The sequence below is a fragment of the Callorhinus ursinus genome, unplaced genomic scaffold (genome assembly GCF_003265705.2).
Source record: "Callorhinus ursinus isolate GAN/ISIS: 27379988/994484 unplaced genomic scaffold, GSC_fseal_2.0 scaffold17, whole genome shotgun sequence".
Lineage (NCBI taxonomy): Eukaryota > Metazoa > Chordata > Mammalia > Carnivora > Otariidae > Callorhinus > Callorhinus ursinus.
Genome location: NW_027397079.1, coordinates 35734641 through 35751725, shown reverse-complemented (window position 1 = coordinate 35751725; position 17085 = coordinate 35734641). Strand labels below are relative to the sequence as shown.

At 46.3% G+C, this 17085-nt stretch overlaps 1 protein-coding gene across 4 annotated transcripts in view; it reads right to left on the bottom strand.

Moving 5' to 3' along the window:
- The window catches only part of PLEKHA2 (pleckstrin homology domain containing A2), a 74482-nt gene that overhangs the window by 7584 nt on the left and 49813 nt on the right, over positions 1–17085 (bottom strand). For all 4 annotated transcript variants that reach the window (XM_025886201.2, XM_025886199.2, XM_025886200.2 and 1 more), the window contains 5 exons: positions 11513–11653; positions 10773–10919; positions 10347–10415; positions 9874–9944; positions 5775–5838 (listed from right to left, as the gene is read on the bottom strand). In XM_025886201.2, the coding sequence (XP_025741986.1) occupies positions 5775–5838; positions 9874–9944; positions 10347–10415; positions 10773–10919; positions 11513–11653 (492 nt within the window). The remainder of the gene's footprint in view (positions 1–5774; positions 5839–9873; positions 9945–10346; positions 10416–10772; positions 10920–11512; positions 11654–17085) is intronic.

Genomic DNA, 17085 nt, shown 5'->3' with positions numbered 1-17085 from the left:
ATAGTAATAAACATTAGTAAGCATTATTTTAATGTTTAACAAATGTTATTTTAAATATTATTCAGGGGGTGCCTAGGTGGCTCAGTCAGTTAAGCATCCGACTCTTGATCTCAGCTCAGGTCTCAATCTCACAGTCGTGAGTTCAAGCCCTGTGTTGGGCTCCACACTGGGTGTGCAGTCTACTTAAAAAATAATAATATAAAATAAAATATTATTTAAATAGACAAGCAAATATTGTGATAAGAATGAGAAAAAAGACTATCACTTTATTGAGATCACAACTGTAATCTCTATTAGTAGTTTTAGAACTTGGATTCACTGGCAACAAAAATTCAGTGAAACCTTAAAAACTGTATGCAAACATATGGCGTATGTGTATGTCTACCTTTAATGGAAAGCCTGTGTTTAGCTTTCCTCAAAAACCCAAAAACATCTTAAAACACCATCACAAAGGTGAACCAGAAGTAAAAAATAGAGCTGAAGTCCACGCACCCCATGATGAATTATGAAAAGTCTAAAAGATGCTTAAAACTCAGTAGAACAAAAGGGGAATTGCCACACTCATACCTTCATCTCTTCCTGGCATGCTTAAGTGTGTGCATTTGTTTCTGGCACTTGGTTAGAAAGAAAAAGTAGGGTTTCTGTCCTTGAGAACAGTTTTTGAGGTGAGAGGAATAAAGGATACTAAAAGGAATCATGGCAGCCTGAGGTTTATTGTAGTCCAATGAGCTTTTTTACTGAGCACCTACAATAAACCCAGTACCATAACAGATGCAACGGTTTGAAGCAATGAATTCCAGAGGTCATGAGTAACAGGCCTCCAGTACCTACCGGGGTGGCTTCTGCTGCAGCTGTCCAACATTTGTACGATGCTCCTTCTGCATTCTATTCCCCACCTCTGTGCTGCCCCCCTTCCAAAAGCTAATAATCCCTGCCCTCTTCCCAGGACCCAATCCCGTTTTTAGACACAGCCGGGCCACATCCAACTGTCTAGGCTGTATACTACATAGTTCTGAGTGATGTCATTCACCCTATAGTCTAAATTAAAACAGTATGTATCCAAAGAGTTCTAGCTCAACACTCCACAATCCACATGGGAGCCCTCTTATTACTATTCTTATCCTGACACGGACCCCTAGTTCTGGCAACTGGGCTTATGCCAAGTTACCCAAACCAGCCTGCACTACATTTCTCATCTAGAATAACTAAATCCTCCAACATAATACCCCTGACCTTCTATGACTGGGAAAGAGAGAAATGGTGAACCCTGCATGCCTTGTATTCCAAGGACTGAAATCTCATCTTGAATCTTTGCCCAGAACTGAGAACCGTCTACAGGCTGATAAGTTTGCTGACTCGCCAAGCTTAGATACCTGATTACTGCCAGATCCTGGATCTTGGTCACCATGATCCACCTGCCATGACAGCCAGTCCCCCCAAGCTGGTCTCTCCTGGTTATCTATGGCCACACCCTCTATATCTTGGGCTCTGCACCAAGCTGCTTTTATTTTTTTTATATACTTTTTTTCAATTTAAATTCAATTAATAACATGATGTTATTATTGGTTTCTGGGGTAGAGGTCAGTGACTCATCAGTCTTATATAACACCCAGTGCTCATTCCATCACGTGCCCTCCTTAATGTCCAGCACCCAGGTACCCCATTCCCCCTCCCTTCTCCCCTCCAGCACCCCTCAGTCTATTTCCCATGATTAAGAGTCTCTTATGGTTTGTCTCCCTCTCTGATTTCGTACCAAGCCTCTTTTAAACAACACAAGGGAGTAGATCCTGATCTAGCACCTGATTAGGGGCCTCCTAATCAGTTCCACAATTCAGGTTTATGATCTCAAACAAATAATTTACCTTCAGACACTCCGTTTCCTCATCTGTAAAATGGAGATGGCCTCAGAGATTGCTCAGAAGTTAAGTGATATGCTGCCTGTAAACTCCTTAGCACCATGCCTCTCACAGCTGAGTGTCCAACAAACGGTAGCATCCCAGGGTTCAAATTATACGTAAGCGTGACATAGAAGGCATGTGTGACAGAAGGTAAATGACCAACACCTCAGCAGTTGGAAGCCAGCGCCATGTTGTCGCCCAAGCCTCCGTGCCCTGTCCAAGGAGCCTGTTTGCTCTGCCTCCAGCTGCCCGGCTCTCTGGGCTAGCTTCCCTGGATACCGAGCATACGTGGTTCTTTCAGGCAGATTTACTGAACATACACTAGGAAGCAGGTCAGAATGCCACGGAGGCACGGTGGCAAAAGTTGCTGGCACCACACTGTAGGAGGAATCATTCTATGCTTTTACCTTTTGCATGAGACACAATTTTTCCTTGGAACAAATGACTGACAAACTAGCTGTCAAACTTACTCAGACTTAGGCATATGGTGGACTCTTTCTCAAAAATGAATGAAAGGAGTCCATTTAGTCAAGCAAAATCATGAAAGTATTTGTTTGCAGATGATGAATTTTGAGGTCTCAAACAAAATTAGAATTCCAAAAAGTGGTATCCCCCTCCATAAGCTTGACAGCTTTCTGTATTCAACAACTTTGTTGATGAGGATCCTTGCGGTGATATTAACAAAGGTGATTTTTTGATATTATATAATAAAGTGTGTCAACATTTGGAAGGTCTGCATACCTCAGTGGGACCACTATTTTCCTAATGACCAGCGCACACAGTTACAAAATCATGCACTGGTAAAAAGGATCCATTCAGAGTGCAAAACTGGCCAGATTTTCACGTAAGACTATGAAAGTTTATGGATATTGATACTGGCTTCCAAATACCACATTGCACCTAAACATTAAGAAAATACCACTTGTCAAGTTTTGATATAGAATCAGAGAAAAATATCCACAATTATCTGAAAAAGCTATTAAAATATTCCTTTTTTCCAAATACATATCTGTGTGAGGCCAGATTTTCTTCATATCCTTCAACCAAAACAACATATGGCCACAGATAGAACGCAGGAGCAGAGAGAGAATCCTGCTGTCCTCTAGTAAGCCAGCCATTAAAGAGATTTGCAGAAATGCAAAAAACAATGCTACTCTTGTTGCTTTTTTTGTTTTAGAAATATACCTGTTTTTCATAAGATATTACTTGTGTCAACATAAATGAGTTTTTAGTTGCTACTGACAGTAAATTAATACATATTCTTAAGGATTTTTACTCTATATTCTTCTCAGTCTTCTGTTCTCTTTGAGTTAGGTGCTATTAACAGACTTGTCCATCCGCTCATTTGTTTATTTCAGGGTGATGCTAGTGTTCTGTTATCCCAGAAATGTGGGAGCAGAAGGCAAAGGAGGGTAGAAGTGATGAGAAGCTTCTGGTAAATGTGCACATGCTTTGTTCAAAAGTGTTTTGAACATTGTTTTTGTTGGAGTTCTTGTTTCCCAAATCACTCTCCCTCGTCCAAAGCTCTTTCCCAGCATAATCTTTCACTTGACAAATACTTATTTCATACCACCCATGTGTCAGGCACTGTCTCTCTGAGGACCTTCATAACATGTCAACTCGAATGTCCCACAGACACACTGTCAACTCAGAACCCCCAACACGAAGGCTGCCTTTCCGCTCACCAGTCCCTCCTCCCGTGCTCCGGTCTGAGTGACGGCTCCCATCAGGCACTCTGAGGCCCAGGCCAAACACCCAGCAGTGTCCTTACCTCCCCTGTCTCCCCTCACCCCACATCCAACCCACAACCAAGTCCCAGAAAATACTCTTCAATAGCTTTTAAATTGTCCACTTCTCTCCATCCTTCCTCGTTCAAGCTTCCTTCACCCGTGACCCGAATTACGACGACAGCCCCCAACCTGCTCTCCCTACCTTGTCTTGCCCTCCACCCTCCCTCATCCGTGTTTATACTGCACTGGGCCTGGAAACCCACAGCCAGCACACCAGTAACGCGGTTGGGTTGAGGGATATCACCTCCACTTCACAGATGAGGAAAACAAGGCTTGAAAGTTAGATCATTTGCCCAAGTAGTATTTTTAGAAGGCAGAGCTGATTGGACCACTCCCAGGGCTCCACCTCAAGGGGCCCTAACCTTCAGGATAAAGTACAAGCTCTTTGGCAAGGACTGTAAGGCGTGGGCCCTCCGTGTGGGGGTCCGGTCTTGCATGTGCTCTGTGCTCCTTTATCTGTGTATCCTGTGTTCACACATGCTGTTCCCTCTGCCTGGGCCACTCTTCCCCCAACGGACTCAGTTTAGATGTGCCTTCCTTCAGGAAACCTCCCCTGACTCCCTGAGACAGGGGAAGGTGCCCTTTTTATGAGTTCCATGACAACCACCACTCACTGTAATGATAGCACTAACCACACTGGGTTTTTTGGTTTTTGCTTTTTTGTTTTTTATTCCCTCAGTCCCTTCAGTGAGGTTGTTCCATACTCATAATGCATTTAGGTTCTTTTGTCATCATCCACACGCCGTGCTCGAATCACCTGACCTCCTAAGTGATTTTTTTAATTCACATATATTAAAGTTTTCTACTCTTTACTTTACTTTGTGCTATAAAGTTCTATTTCATGCATCCGCCACTGAAGTGTCATATAGTTTCACTGCCCTAACCCCCCCACAGCGTTCATCTACCCAACACTCCCTTCCCCCACCCCATCACACTGTTGCAATTGCGTTTACTTGACAACATCTCTCTCCCTCTGGTTCAGGATCTGTTCTCTTTAACAGTGTCCCCAGTATGAGGCAAAATGCCTGGCATTCTAAGGATACCCTGCATATGCCTGTTAAATGCAAGGACCAGAAACTGTTTTGAAACTACAGCTTAAACTTTGTCCCCAAATGACAATGGAACCAGCTCTAACAACCCCAGCAAAGCTAGCCACAGCTCCCTTATGCTCTCTCTTCCCCAGTGATACATGCTTGGGTCAATGAGCGGAGCCCACAGACAGTTAAAGCTGCCAGCACGTCTGCTCAGCTCGGGGGGGCAGGAGGACCAGCTCGGAGGAGTCAGGATTATGGAGCTGCTGCCCAAGAAACGGGGTGCGGGGCCCTCTGGAAGGGATGGTACTTAATGGGGATTGACACCTGGAACAAAGAAAGGGCACTGGGAACCCTGAAAAGCCTCAGCTGGGGAGCCCCACATCTAAACCAACGCACTGCATGGCAGCCTGTATGCCAGAAATGAGGCATTATCATGATGCTGTGTGGATCGAGGCATGTTCCGTGGATTGCCAGGCCAGCTTGGGTAAGGACTTGGCACCGAGAGTTTAGGCCCTGCTCGGGGATCTGCTTTTCTAGCTCCTATGATTTGAGGAAGAGCTGGGAGAGCTCCAAAGCTGTGGGTGGAGGGAGAAGCTTCAGAGAGCTGAACTGTCAGAGCCCAAACAATGACTTTCTCTGTGCAGCTGGGCTTTGCACCTGGTGCCGGCACAGGGCCCTCTGGGCTTTTGTCCTTCCGCACACAGAGATGTCCACACAGGCGGGGCTTATAAATACCCTCCAAAGGAGAAGTGAAACCCCTGGCTAGTTCTCCTTTTCTCTGCTTAGCTGGCGCCCACCAGCTGAAAGCAGCTAGTACAAACTCGCATTCCCCAGTTCAGAGGCTCAACCTGCTCTCACTATTTTATGGGTGGGAAGCTTCATGGCAAACATCCTGTTTAGAATAAAATGGGACTCAGACTGACAATTGGGGGCTAAATTTACCACCTAGAAACTTTAAACTAAATAAAAGAGAAAGCAGAGGAAAGGGCGAGACCTTTTAGCACACCATTCACAGAGACAGAACACCAGTCTTCTCAGAGTGAGCTTTTTACCTGTATGTAGAAGGTCCTGGAGCTTGTTATGATTTCAAACAGGTTGTCCCTCATTAAGAGATCACTAGACAAAGAGAAAGAAAGTTACCAGGCATGCCCGCGCACACATTGAGGACTTGATTCATCCTAAGTCAAGGCTCCAGAGCTTTGGGGGCTCCCAGGTCATTCCTCCTCCAGTCTCTGCCTCAAAAAACATGAGGGGGTCTCCTCTAGCTTCACTTCCTACAGACTCCCAGGAGGTTTCGCCATGCCCATGGAAACCCCACACATACACCCCACTGCCAGTTGTAACAAGATAAAGTTCCTTTCCCTCTAAAATCCTGCCTAATACCCACCACATCCCATAACACCTACAGTTGTGGGGAGAGGGGTATTTTTTATTATTTTCTAAAGATTTATGTATTCATTTGAGGGGGGGGCACAGGGGAGGAGCAAAGAGAGAGGGAGGGGAGAGAATCTCAGGTAGACTACCCGCCGAGCTCTGACAGAGCCCGACTCAGGGCTCCATGTGGGGCTCCAGACAGGGCTTGATCTCACGACCCTGAGATCATGACCCCAGCCGAAACCAAGACTCAGACACCTAACGAACTAAGCCACCAGGCGTCCCTGTGGGGTATTTTTTAGTGGCTAAGATGTATAGTTCTTTCTGCAAAGCACCGCTTTAAGTGGTTTTTTTTCAGGGTCAAGCAGATGAACATTTTATTGGTTTTATAAATATGTAAGTATAACTAATCAATTATTTATATATATTACTATGAAGATATTATTTATATATAAATATAGAGAGAGAGTTTGACATATAACATTTTGTTAGTTTCAGGTATGCAACACAATGATCCAACATTTGTATAGATTGTGAACTAATCACCACGAGAGGTCTAGCTGACATCCATCACCACACATAGCTACAAGTTCTTTTTTTCTTGTAATGAGAACTTTTAAGGTCTACTCTCTCAGCAACTTTCATATATACAATACAGCATTATTAATTATAGTTACCATACTGTACATTACATCCCTAGGACTTATCTATTTTATAAATGGAAGTTTGTACCTTTTGACCCCCCTTCACCCTTTTGCCCAACCCCCCCCCCCCCCCGGCAACCACCGATCTGTTCTTTGAGTGCTTTTGTGTGTGTTGTCTCATCCAATCTTTACAACAATCCAATAAAGAACTTAAGATTTTACCTACCTTGCGGATGAGGAAACCCAGGCTCAGAGAGGTTATCTGACTTGGCGCCAAAGTTAGTAAACAGCAGAGCAATGATTTGAACCCAGGTCTGACTTCAGAGTCTATGCTTTTAATTACTCCACTACCACTTGCCTCTCCTAAGGGAACCAACTCTCATTTCCAAAACCTTCAGCCCCACAAGCAGCCACCTTCTCAGAATTTAATGAAATTCCCGCTCTGTGGGGTGCTGGGTGGCTCAGTCGGTTAAGCATCTGACTTCGGTTCAGGTCATGATCCTGGGATCCTGGGATCGAGCCCCATGTTGAGGTCCCCACTCACTGGGGAGTCTGTTTGTCCCTTTTCCTCTGCCACTCCCCCCTGCCCTGCACTCATGCATGCAATCGTGCTCTCTCTCTCCCTCAAATAAATAAAATCTTAAAAAAAAAAAAAAAAAGAAAAGAAAAGAAAGAAATGCCCCCTGTGTGCTACCCTGTCCTGGGCTGAGACAGGAAGCTAATGAGAAGTGGAAGGAGAGATCAGACTACTTTAAGATGCTTCAAACTGGGTGTGAGTTTGGGAAGAAGAATCCTGACTTCTGCAAGGAAGAAGGTGAGAAGTAGCTGGTGCTCAGTGACAAACCTCAAATCAGCCAAAATTATTTGCAGTGTTAAGTGCCTGCTGTGTGTATCCTGGTGCTGTGGGCAATACGTAAGAAGCACAAGGTCTACTTCCTTCCCAATAAAAGAACAAAAAAAAGCAAAACTATACAATTAGATGTCAGACTGTGTGTTGTATGCCAAGAGTGAGAATAATTCCAAAAAAGGACTGATCACAGGCAGAGTTGGCTTCGGGAATGAAGACTTGGAAGGACGTGGCAGGCACTGGGCCCGTGACATGGGCACCGGGCAGAGGAGGAATATGAGACTAAAGACCCACGTGGGAAGGGACAGCAAGACAGGGGTCAGAAGGACGTGGGGCCAAATCCCGACTCCACTTAGAGAAAAGGTATTTTAGGAATATTTTAAAATCTTTGTGAGCCTTTGTACCCCAACTGTAAAATGGAGATGAGAAGACCTCCCTTATCAGGCTGGCCAGCCCAACGATCAAGGTATAAAGTATACAAGGCATCTGCTACAACGTACGGCGTATAGAGGCCACTTGAAACACATTTCACTGACCATCATTACTGTCTGAGTAGAGATGGCTCTTCTTTCTGGCTAAAATGTGTTAGCTTCTTAAATTACTCACACACATACAGCACACTCATGTCATCAACTACTGAGGCTGTGAACGCAAAGCAGGGAGGAAATCCCCGCCCTTATCACATCTACTTTCCAGGCTACGCGTCGCCTTTCAATTCGGTTCAGTTCAATTCGACTGAACTCAATTTAACAAATGTTTGAGGACTACACAGATGCCCTCAAGCTTCCTGACTGGGTCTGGGGAGGCCACACATTCTCAGAAGCCTGGAGTCCGCAGAGCCTTGCAGACTTCCTTCCCTGATGATCTTCAGCTCCTTTAATTCCTTCACTAAGAATTCGGTCTGGTTCTGGCAGCGAGGGACTCCGGCCAAGTGCGGAGCACTCTTGGGACTGAACGTCGTCTGGGCTCGCTAAGCTGCCCCACCATGCCCAGATAGCCAAACAGCTACCTGTCCACATGGGCCCTCTGGAATCAGGGGAGGCAGGAACCGTCTCTGAGGATGAGCCATGTCCAATCTCTCCTCTGCCCACCATCAACGTCTGGAACCACACTTCTGAACTTCCATCTATGGCCACTCGCACAGATAACAAATTGCCACCGGGAACTTCCCTAATCTCTACTCTGCAACTGTCATTTTCAAGAGTCAGTACAGCCCCAGTTCAGTCCCTGCTCCCTTGGGTCATGTGGCATTTGTCGGCATGTGAGACCGTCCCATACCTCCACATGAGAACAGTCTGCCTGTTGCTAATCGCCTCCCTGATGATGCTGGCTTGGCTTTGCACCACCCGTGGGATGGAAAGACACAAACAGTCTCTAAAGACGGCAGATTGGGATGCTGGATGGCTCAGACAGTTAAGCATCTGCCTTTGGCTCAGGTCATGATCCCAGGGGTTCTGGGATCAAGTCCCACATTGGGCTCCCTGCTCGGTGGGGAGGCTGCTTCTCCCTCTCCCTGCTGCTCCCCCTGCTTGTGCTCTCTCTGACAAATAAATAAATAAAATCTTAAAAAAAAAAAAAAAAGCCTGCAGATTAAGGGGCAAAAAGAGGATTTCTAGATGCCCAGATACCCTTCGGTTTCTAAAGTTTAGTTCTAAGGGCATCTGTATCTGTAGGAGATACGGGAAGGCCCTTGCCTCAGAGCCCCAGATCCCAAACTCATCCCATACACTATGGCACACAGAAGGTAAACCATTTCCTAATGGGAAGTGGAAATGTCCAAAGGGAGTCACACACACAGAGCTGCTGTCAATCACCCTTGTGTTAAGGGGACATCAGGGACTTTGTCAAAAGGAGAAGAAGGCATAAGAAGGTCAGGGAAGAGGCACTGGCATCGCATTGATCTGACCAGAAGTGCTGATAAGTGAGAAACCTAAGGGCACAGTCCCCACTCGGAGTCCTCGGCCTCCTAGGCAATGAGCATCTAACACTTGAGAAGCAACCCAACACCAGTCTCTTCTTTCTTCCCAATATTCTTTCTTTTTCTCCACCAGAAAATTATCATATAGGCTCCACGCATCTCCTCAGGAGCCAGAGTAAGGTAGTGGGAAAAGATGAGCTTGCCCGGTATGGTCTCTTAGCTGCATCAGTTGGGATGTGGTGAGATGTCAGCCCCTGTCATGTGCATGGAAGAACGTTCTCGAATAGAGCCTCAGAAGGGTAGTAAATGAAGATTTAAGCAGGCAAATGGGGGATTTTTATCAGAAAAGAATAAGCACAGATGATTACCCAGATTTGACCAGACACTCATGGGTCTTGAGAACGTCCTTGAGAAATATAGTGCGCAGTGGTTCTCGGTCCTGGCAGAAAAAATAAGTAAAGAAAGATAAATGAGGCTATCCACATAATGCCACAACCCAGATAGACTGACCAACGTACCTCTCTGGTCAGAGTTGGTTGGCTAAAACCAGGCTGCAAACAAGGCAAGGTCTCAAAATAACTATCAAGTGAGGAAAAATTCTAAGAAGGTACTCTGTGGCTCTGACCACAGAGCAGCTTGGTGCATAGCAGGAGGGAAGAAGATAAGGCCATGTTGCTGTATCAATGTAAAGATGTGCACACAAGAGAGATGGAAGTGGGACGGAGGCACCTCTTAAGCCCATGTGTGCGTCCGCATCTCTATTACGCACACACACGTGAGTGTTATTCACAGGCCTCTTGCTTCCATGACCTGTCAGAAGGGCCCTAGAGCGACTACAAACCTGCTCACACTTGAAGTAGCAGATAGTAAAGTCATCAAGCGCAAAGAAGCGACGTTTCCAGCTCTTCCGCTGAAAATAAAAGTAAAGAGCAGGACGTTAAAAAGAGGCCCCAGCATTCAGGAGAATGTTCTATCTAGTTCTACACTCCTGGGTACCCAGCCGGAAGGAAGCTGGGCGCCCACATTCAGACGTCGGGGTGAGGGGGCTGCAAAGACTTCTTCCCATCAGGGCAATGCCTCCAACATGCAGAGGTGAATGTTTAGTTCCAAACCTCCCACCGGTTTGGGAGGTAGTTTAGGAGGCAGTGAGTGCCGAGTGCCAAGGAAGGCAGCTCATCCTGCCAGCCAGCTGCCCCCTGTGCTACGCCCACAGCCACGGCCCCCAGGAGTCACCAGGACTCATTCGAGCCCCAGTGCCGACACTCACCACATTCCCTTGCTTCACACAGTAGCCGCTCTTAATGAGGGGGGGCCCGGAGGGAACACGGCTGCCTGTCGTGGGGATGTAACTCTGAGACCTTCGAAGGATGGCGTGGGACCCGGGCTCACTCCCTTCCTGCCCATCCCCACCATTCTACAAGAAAAGAGCGTCAGGATTAGCACCTCCCCTCATTCCTCATGCAGCAAACCGGGTAACTCACCCAGCCCTCTCTCGCGAATCCTCTCTTGCCTCTTTACCCACGATGGCAATTAAAGAAGAAATAAACAAGAAAGGGAACATTCGCGTGCTCCTGTCAGGCACTGTACTGGGTAATGTCACAGAACAAGGCTCAGGGAAGTTGGGCAGACCCAGGAGAAAGGTAAGGACTGAGAATAAAAACCAGAAGAGGGGAGAAACACCCTAATGGGAGGAGGGACAGTGGGCTTGTTTCCAGGCTCACCTGCCTTCCCCAGGTCCATCTCCCATGTGATTTACAAGTGCCAGTCTCCCACATATGGTGCAGGACCATACTGGCCACACAGCCTCAAGGTAACGGTGGCCTCGATTTCTGCACTGCTATTCTTCATACCCACCGCCATCCTGGATTTTCTTGACTACCCCAACTGCACTGGCTCCCCCACCCCCAGCTATCTTTCCTCTGTGCTGACCTCCTCTATGCCCATCACTGGCCCACTATGGATGCTCCCATAGCCCCACCGGCCCCTGGCAGCCCCGGGCCCCAGCACCTGGTTGATGGGCGTGTGTACCACCACCCCTCCGATGATCTCTGTCTTATAGGCCACCTGCGGCTTCTTCTCTAGGGCTGGAGGAGCTGGTAGGCTTTTTATAACTTCGGTAGTCAGGGCCAGGTTCCCAACTTTGGGTACCTGGAAGAAAGACAGTTTAGGATAAATGGAGGGGGGAAGCACTGGGGAAGGGGCGAGAAAAGGTAATGTACCAAATTCTAGGAAGACCTCCTCTCTTCCCCAGTCCTTCCATCGACCCATACCTGAACATGAGGAACTCTGCCGGCAGATCCCGCTCTACACACACACATGCACACACAAGTACTGAGCACCCACTATGAGCCAGCCCTTCCCTGACTACAGACCAAAGACAAAACAGCAAACAGACACGTCCTGCCCTCACGGCATGGACATTCTAATAGCAGAGACGGACAAAAAACGCAGAGCCGAACAGTCAGAATAATTACAAATTGCTATGAGTGCTGTGAAGAAAATAAACAGGAGCTGAGATAGACAGCAGCAGGGGCACTACTTGAAATGGGAGTGGTTAGCGGAGGTCTCCAGAGGAGGAGATGTTGGAACAGTAACCTAGAGATGAACAGGAATCAGAGATGTAAGGAGGAGCATGCTAGGCGAGGAAACAGGTAACATACACGGGAGTTATGGTACAGAATTAGGGGAGCATGAGCTTCGGAGCCCAAGGACCTGGAGTACCAACTCCTGACCTGTCACTAACTTACCCAGTGACCTTCAGCAAATCATTGAACCTCCCTCTAGGCCAAAACTGCCCCGTGTAGAAAATGAAAAGGGTAATAATATTCATGTCATAGAGTCATTGTGCTTATCAAATGACAGAGTATATATACTTAAAAACTTCAGAAATACAAAAATATAAAAGTACGGTTGACTCTTGAGCAACGCAGGGGATAAGGGTACTGACCCCAACACAGCCAAAACTCCATGTATAACTTTCAACTCCCCCCAATTTTAACTATTAATAGCCTACTATTGACCAGAAGCCTTACTGGTAACATAACATCGTAAATTAACACATATTTTGTATGTTCTATGTATTATATGCTGTATTCTTATAATAAAGTAAGCTAGAGGGGCGCCTGGGTGCCTCAGTCATTAAGTGTCTGCCTTCGGCTCAGGTCATGATCCCAGGGTCCTGGGGTCGAGCCCCGCTTTGGGATCCCTGCTCAGTGGGGAGTCTGCTTCTCCTTCTCCCTCTGCCCCTGCTTGTGGTTCCCTCTCTCGCTGTGTCTCTGTCAAATAAATAAATAAAATCTTTAAAAAAAACATAAAGTAAGCTAGAGAAAAAATGTTATTAAGAAAACCATAAGAGGGGCGCCTGGGTGGCTCAGTTGGTTAAGAAAACCATAAGAAAGAGAAATACACTTCCAGTCCTGTAAAAAAAATCTGCATATAAGTAAACACATGCAGTTCAAACCCATGTGGTTCAAGGGTCAAAAGTATTACAAAATACTTTAACGAACATTTCACGACTGGTATTAACATTTACAAACACAGCCCTTTTTGAAGAGTATCTCTGCTCCTCTCCTTGGCAGAATTAGGGCACCACAGACAATCACAGAATCACAGAATTTTTATGGCTCCTTTGACACCACAGGCCACAGATTGCAAACTGGTGGCATGAAGGCAGATTCTGGCCAAATGGTGTTTTGTTGGTCTGATGCAGTGTGTTTTTCAATCTACATTTAAAGTTTGGGATAGTTCACCTAAAAATTCAGACTTCCAACCAAGCAGCGTTTCTCTCTTTAGATGGAGAACATTCTTCAGTTTGCCACTGTCCCTACCCTGCTCCTCACCACCAAGGCCACGAGTCAGGTGCTGTTCATCCTCATTTATGTTGTTTTCCTTCCTCCTTCCTCACTTCACTCTTTTATACTGGCAATTCTGATGAAATCTTTCATTTTGTAAGAAAACAGGAGAGGCCCAAGCCAGTCAAGTCAATGGCCCAAAGTCATGGTTAATAACTGGACAGAGACTAGACCCTAACTGCCCACTGGGGCGATATGCACAGGATCATAGAGCCTGTCCTTCACACAAACTCAGCACCTCTGTGGGTCTGCAGACTCCATGAGTGACGCTAACATCTTCACTGCTTCTACAGCCTCAGGAATCAGAAGGAACTAAGTAAGAATCTAGACCTTTCAAGAGCTCATGATTCAGGGCCCTTGGAAAATTCTGTCAAGGACAAGACCGAGGACCACTCCATTCCATGTCTGTTCAAAGGAGGAAGAGCTCCGGGATGACACTGGAGCCCCAGAAAGAAGATGACACTCCTCTTCCTGGACTGTGCACTCCATTTACATAAACAAGGGTGACCTCTGCCCACCAGCTCTCCAGATGGAGCCAGAAATCCACCTTCTCTTTCCCTTCAGCTGTCCACACGGCAGTTCCCACTTCTATGAGCCCCGTTCAGCGCCAGGCAATGTGCCACACTCTGCTGCATGATCTCTATCTCAAGCAATCTTATGAAGTAGGCATTATCTTCTCCACTTTATAGATGAGATAAATGAAAGCTCATTAAAATGAAGTAAGTTTCCCCTGCCTGACTGTCCATTGCTGAACGTCCCACTACCCACTTATGCCACCCTTTCTTTCCCTGAGCTTCACTATTGTGTGATGGGACTCCTTTGAGGATGTTGATTATTGCTGGGATGTTTAGTGACATCATCACCAAGGAACAACAGAAACTCCCCACACATGACCTAAATGAATTCCAGCAAAGAAGAAGGAGGGAAGTAGCCCTTTAGAGTTCCCAGTGGCCAGAAAAGGAATTCATGTTAGCTTAGCTGTTGTGTGCCTCTCAGAATCTTGTCAGCCCTTGTTATCATGGGCTGCTTCTGACTGTCTGCCCAGAGCTTTTCCAGAGCTTCCTGAGACTGAACCAGCCTGGGGAGGACAAACACAACAATAACTATGCCCCAGGACTTGAAAACAAGGTCACTCTTTTGGTTTGGCCATATCCCCAGAGGCCTAAATTCAAGGTATGACCTCTTCCATCCACCTGTGAAGTATTCTCTGATGTGGGGAGAGCGTATGGATCTCATTTGCAATGTGAAATGACAATTACAGGGACACGGGATGCCTGGCTGGCTCAGTTGGTGGAGCATGTGACTCCTGATCATGGCGTTGTAAGTTCGAACCCCATGTTGGGTGTAGAGGAAGGAAGGAAGGAAGGGAGGGAGGGAGGGAGGGAGGGAGGGAGGGAGAGACGGAGGGAGGGAGGGAGCGAGGGAGGGAGGAAGAAAGAAAATTACAGGGACTCATCTTACTTCCGACCAGGCAAGGCTAGACTGCAATGAGGAATAATCCACTGGGGACAGGGGGCTGTGCTTTACCTTTACTGCTCATTTTTCAACTGTTTTGGGAAATGTAGTAAGTGGAATAATGTCCCACTAAAACTATCCACCTATAAACTCAGAATGTGACCTTATTTAGAAATAGGGTCTTGCAGATGTCATTAAACTAAGATCAGGTCATACTGGTTTAGGGTGGGCCCAAAGTCCAATGACTGATGTCCTTATCAGAAGAAGAGAGGACACAGGCACACAGGCACACAATGATGGAGGCAGAGAGAGGAGTAATGCAGCTGCAAGCCAGAGCACACCACAGACTGCCCAGAGCCACCAGAAACTAGAAAAGGAGCCACCCATTTGCTCTGGTAGTACCACAAAATTCATATAGGAATACTAATACTCTGAGAGAATCCAATTCCTTAAATAGTACATGTCAATCACTTCTTCAATGACAAGGACCCATTGGCCTTAGCACAAAATGAACAGTGATCTGTGGGCAGAAAAACTGGATCCATCCTGGCTCCTTGGCCTTGGGCAAGTCACTTTAATCTCTAGGCACTTCCGCCACCCCGTTTATAAATGGGTATAATAACGCTTGCCCTTCCTACTTAAGGCTTTTATATGAAGCTACAATGAAGCCACGTATGTAAAAGTGGTGTGTAATCTAACATAATTTACAATGGTTATTCTTTTTCAATATCTTCATAAACTCTTCTAGGTCTTGGAAGTCACAGGGTCCTGGGTTTGAATCTCAGCTCTACCACTTACTCACCTCTAGACCTTGGACAACTCTGATTTCCATTTTTCTCATCTAAAAACTGGCAGTAAAACCACTTATCTCACAAGAGTGATGTCAGAGGGGTGAATAATATAGCACCTGTGAAAGCTTGGCTCAATACATTATCTGTTCTTTCTTTCATCTCTGCATCCCCCAAGGTGCCTGATGCTTCATTTGTATATAAGGTGTCCTAAAGGGAGTGTGCATGCCATGGATGTGGTGCCCCAGCCCCACATCCTCCCTCTTCCCAGCCTCCCTGAGGAAGGACACAAGATACAGGACAATATGACAGTGGAGAGAGGAGTAAATCCTTCCAGGGCACAAATAGATTAGGAGAAAGAGTGCCCCTCTGCAGCAGGCTTTGACATTCCAGCAAGCCTCTGGACTCCCCAGCCTCTGGGCACCCCCATGTTCCTTCCCACTACTGTGGCTTATAACTTCTGTTCCAAGGGGCCAGAAAAGAGGCAGGGGGAACTCACTGCTTAGAGCAACCCTATGAGGGTTGAAAGGCCCCCACCACCTCACAGGCTGGGTAGCCAAGTGTCCCAGACAGGAACAGAGGAGGAAAGCCAGGAGGCAAGGCTGAAAGAGAATAAAGTATTAGACATTGAATGAAAGGCCAAAACTGTATAAGATACAGAAGGGTGAAGACCCGACCGTGAACGAAGAAACCCTGTACTAAACTCAGCATTCTAGAGCCGTGTGCACAAGCAAAGGAATGTGAGTTAGCTGCAATCCCCCTCCCTCCCCTCAGTTTTCTCTCTTTTCCCGGGTTTACCAAGGTTTGTCAAAATAGCAAGCTAGCAAACCAGACCACCTCAATGACAGAACTGTACTCTGCCTGGGTCTGGCATCACAAGAGTTGAATAGGTGTACAGATTTCTTCTATTAATTTATTCACAGAAACCCTGAGGTATTTGGGAGAATAATCTGCCCCAGTACATAATGGTTACTATCAGAAATGACTAGAATGTAAGCATTTCTGACTGTATGATACAGAAAATCAATCTTCCAATTACAAAATGGGCAGAAGACATGAACAGACATTTCTCCAAAGACGACATCCAGATGGCCAACACACACATGAAAAGATGCTCATCATCACTCATCATCAGGGAAATGCAAATCAAAATTACAATGAGATATCACCTCACACCTGTCAGAATGGCTAAAATCCACAACACAAGAATCAACAGGTGTTGGCGAGGATGTGGGGAAAGGGGAACACTCTTGCAGTGTTAGTGGGAATGCAAACTGGTGCAGCCACTCTGGAAAACAAGTTCCTCAAAAAGTTAAAAATAGAACTTCCCTACAATCCAGCAATCGCACTACTGAGCATTTCCCCAAAGAAACAAGAACACTAGTTCAAAGGGATACATGCATCTCTATGTTTACAGGAGCATTATTTACAATAGTCAAGATATGGAAGCAGCCCAAGTGTCCATCAAGTAATGAATGGATAAAGA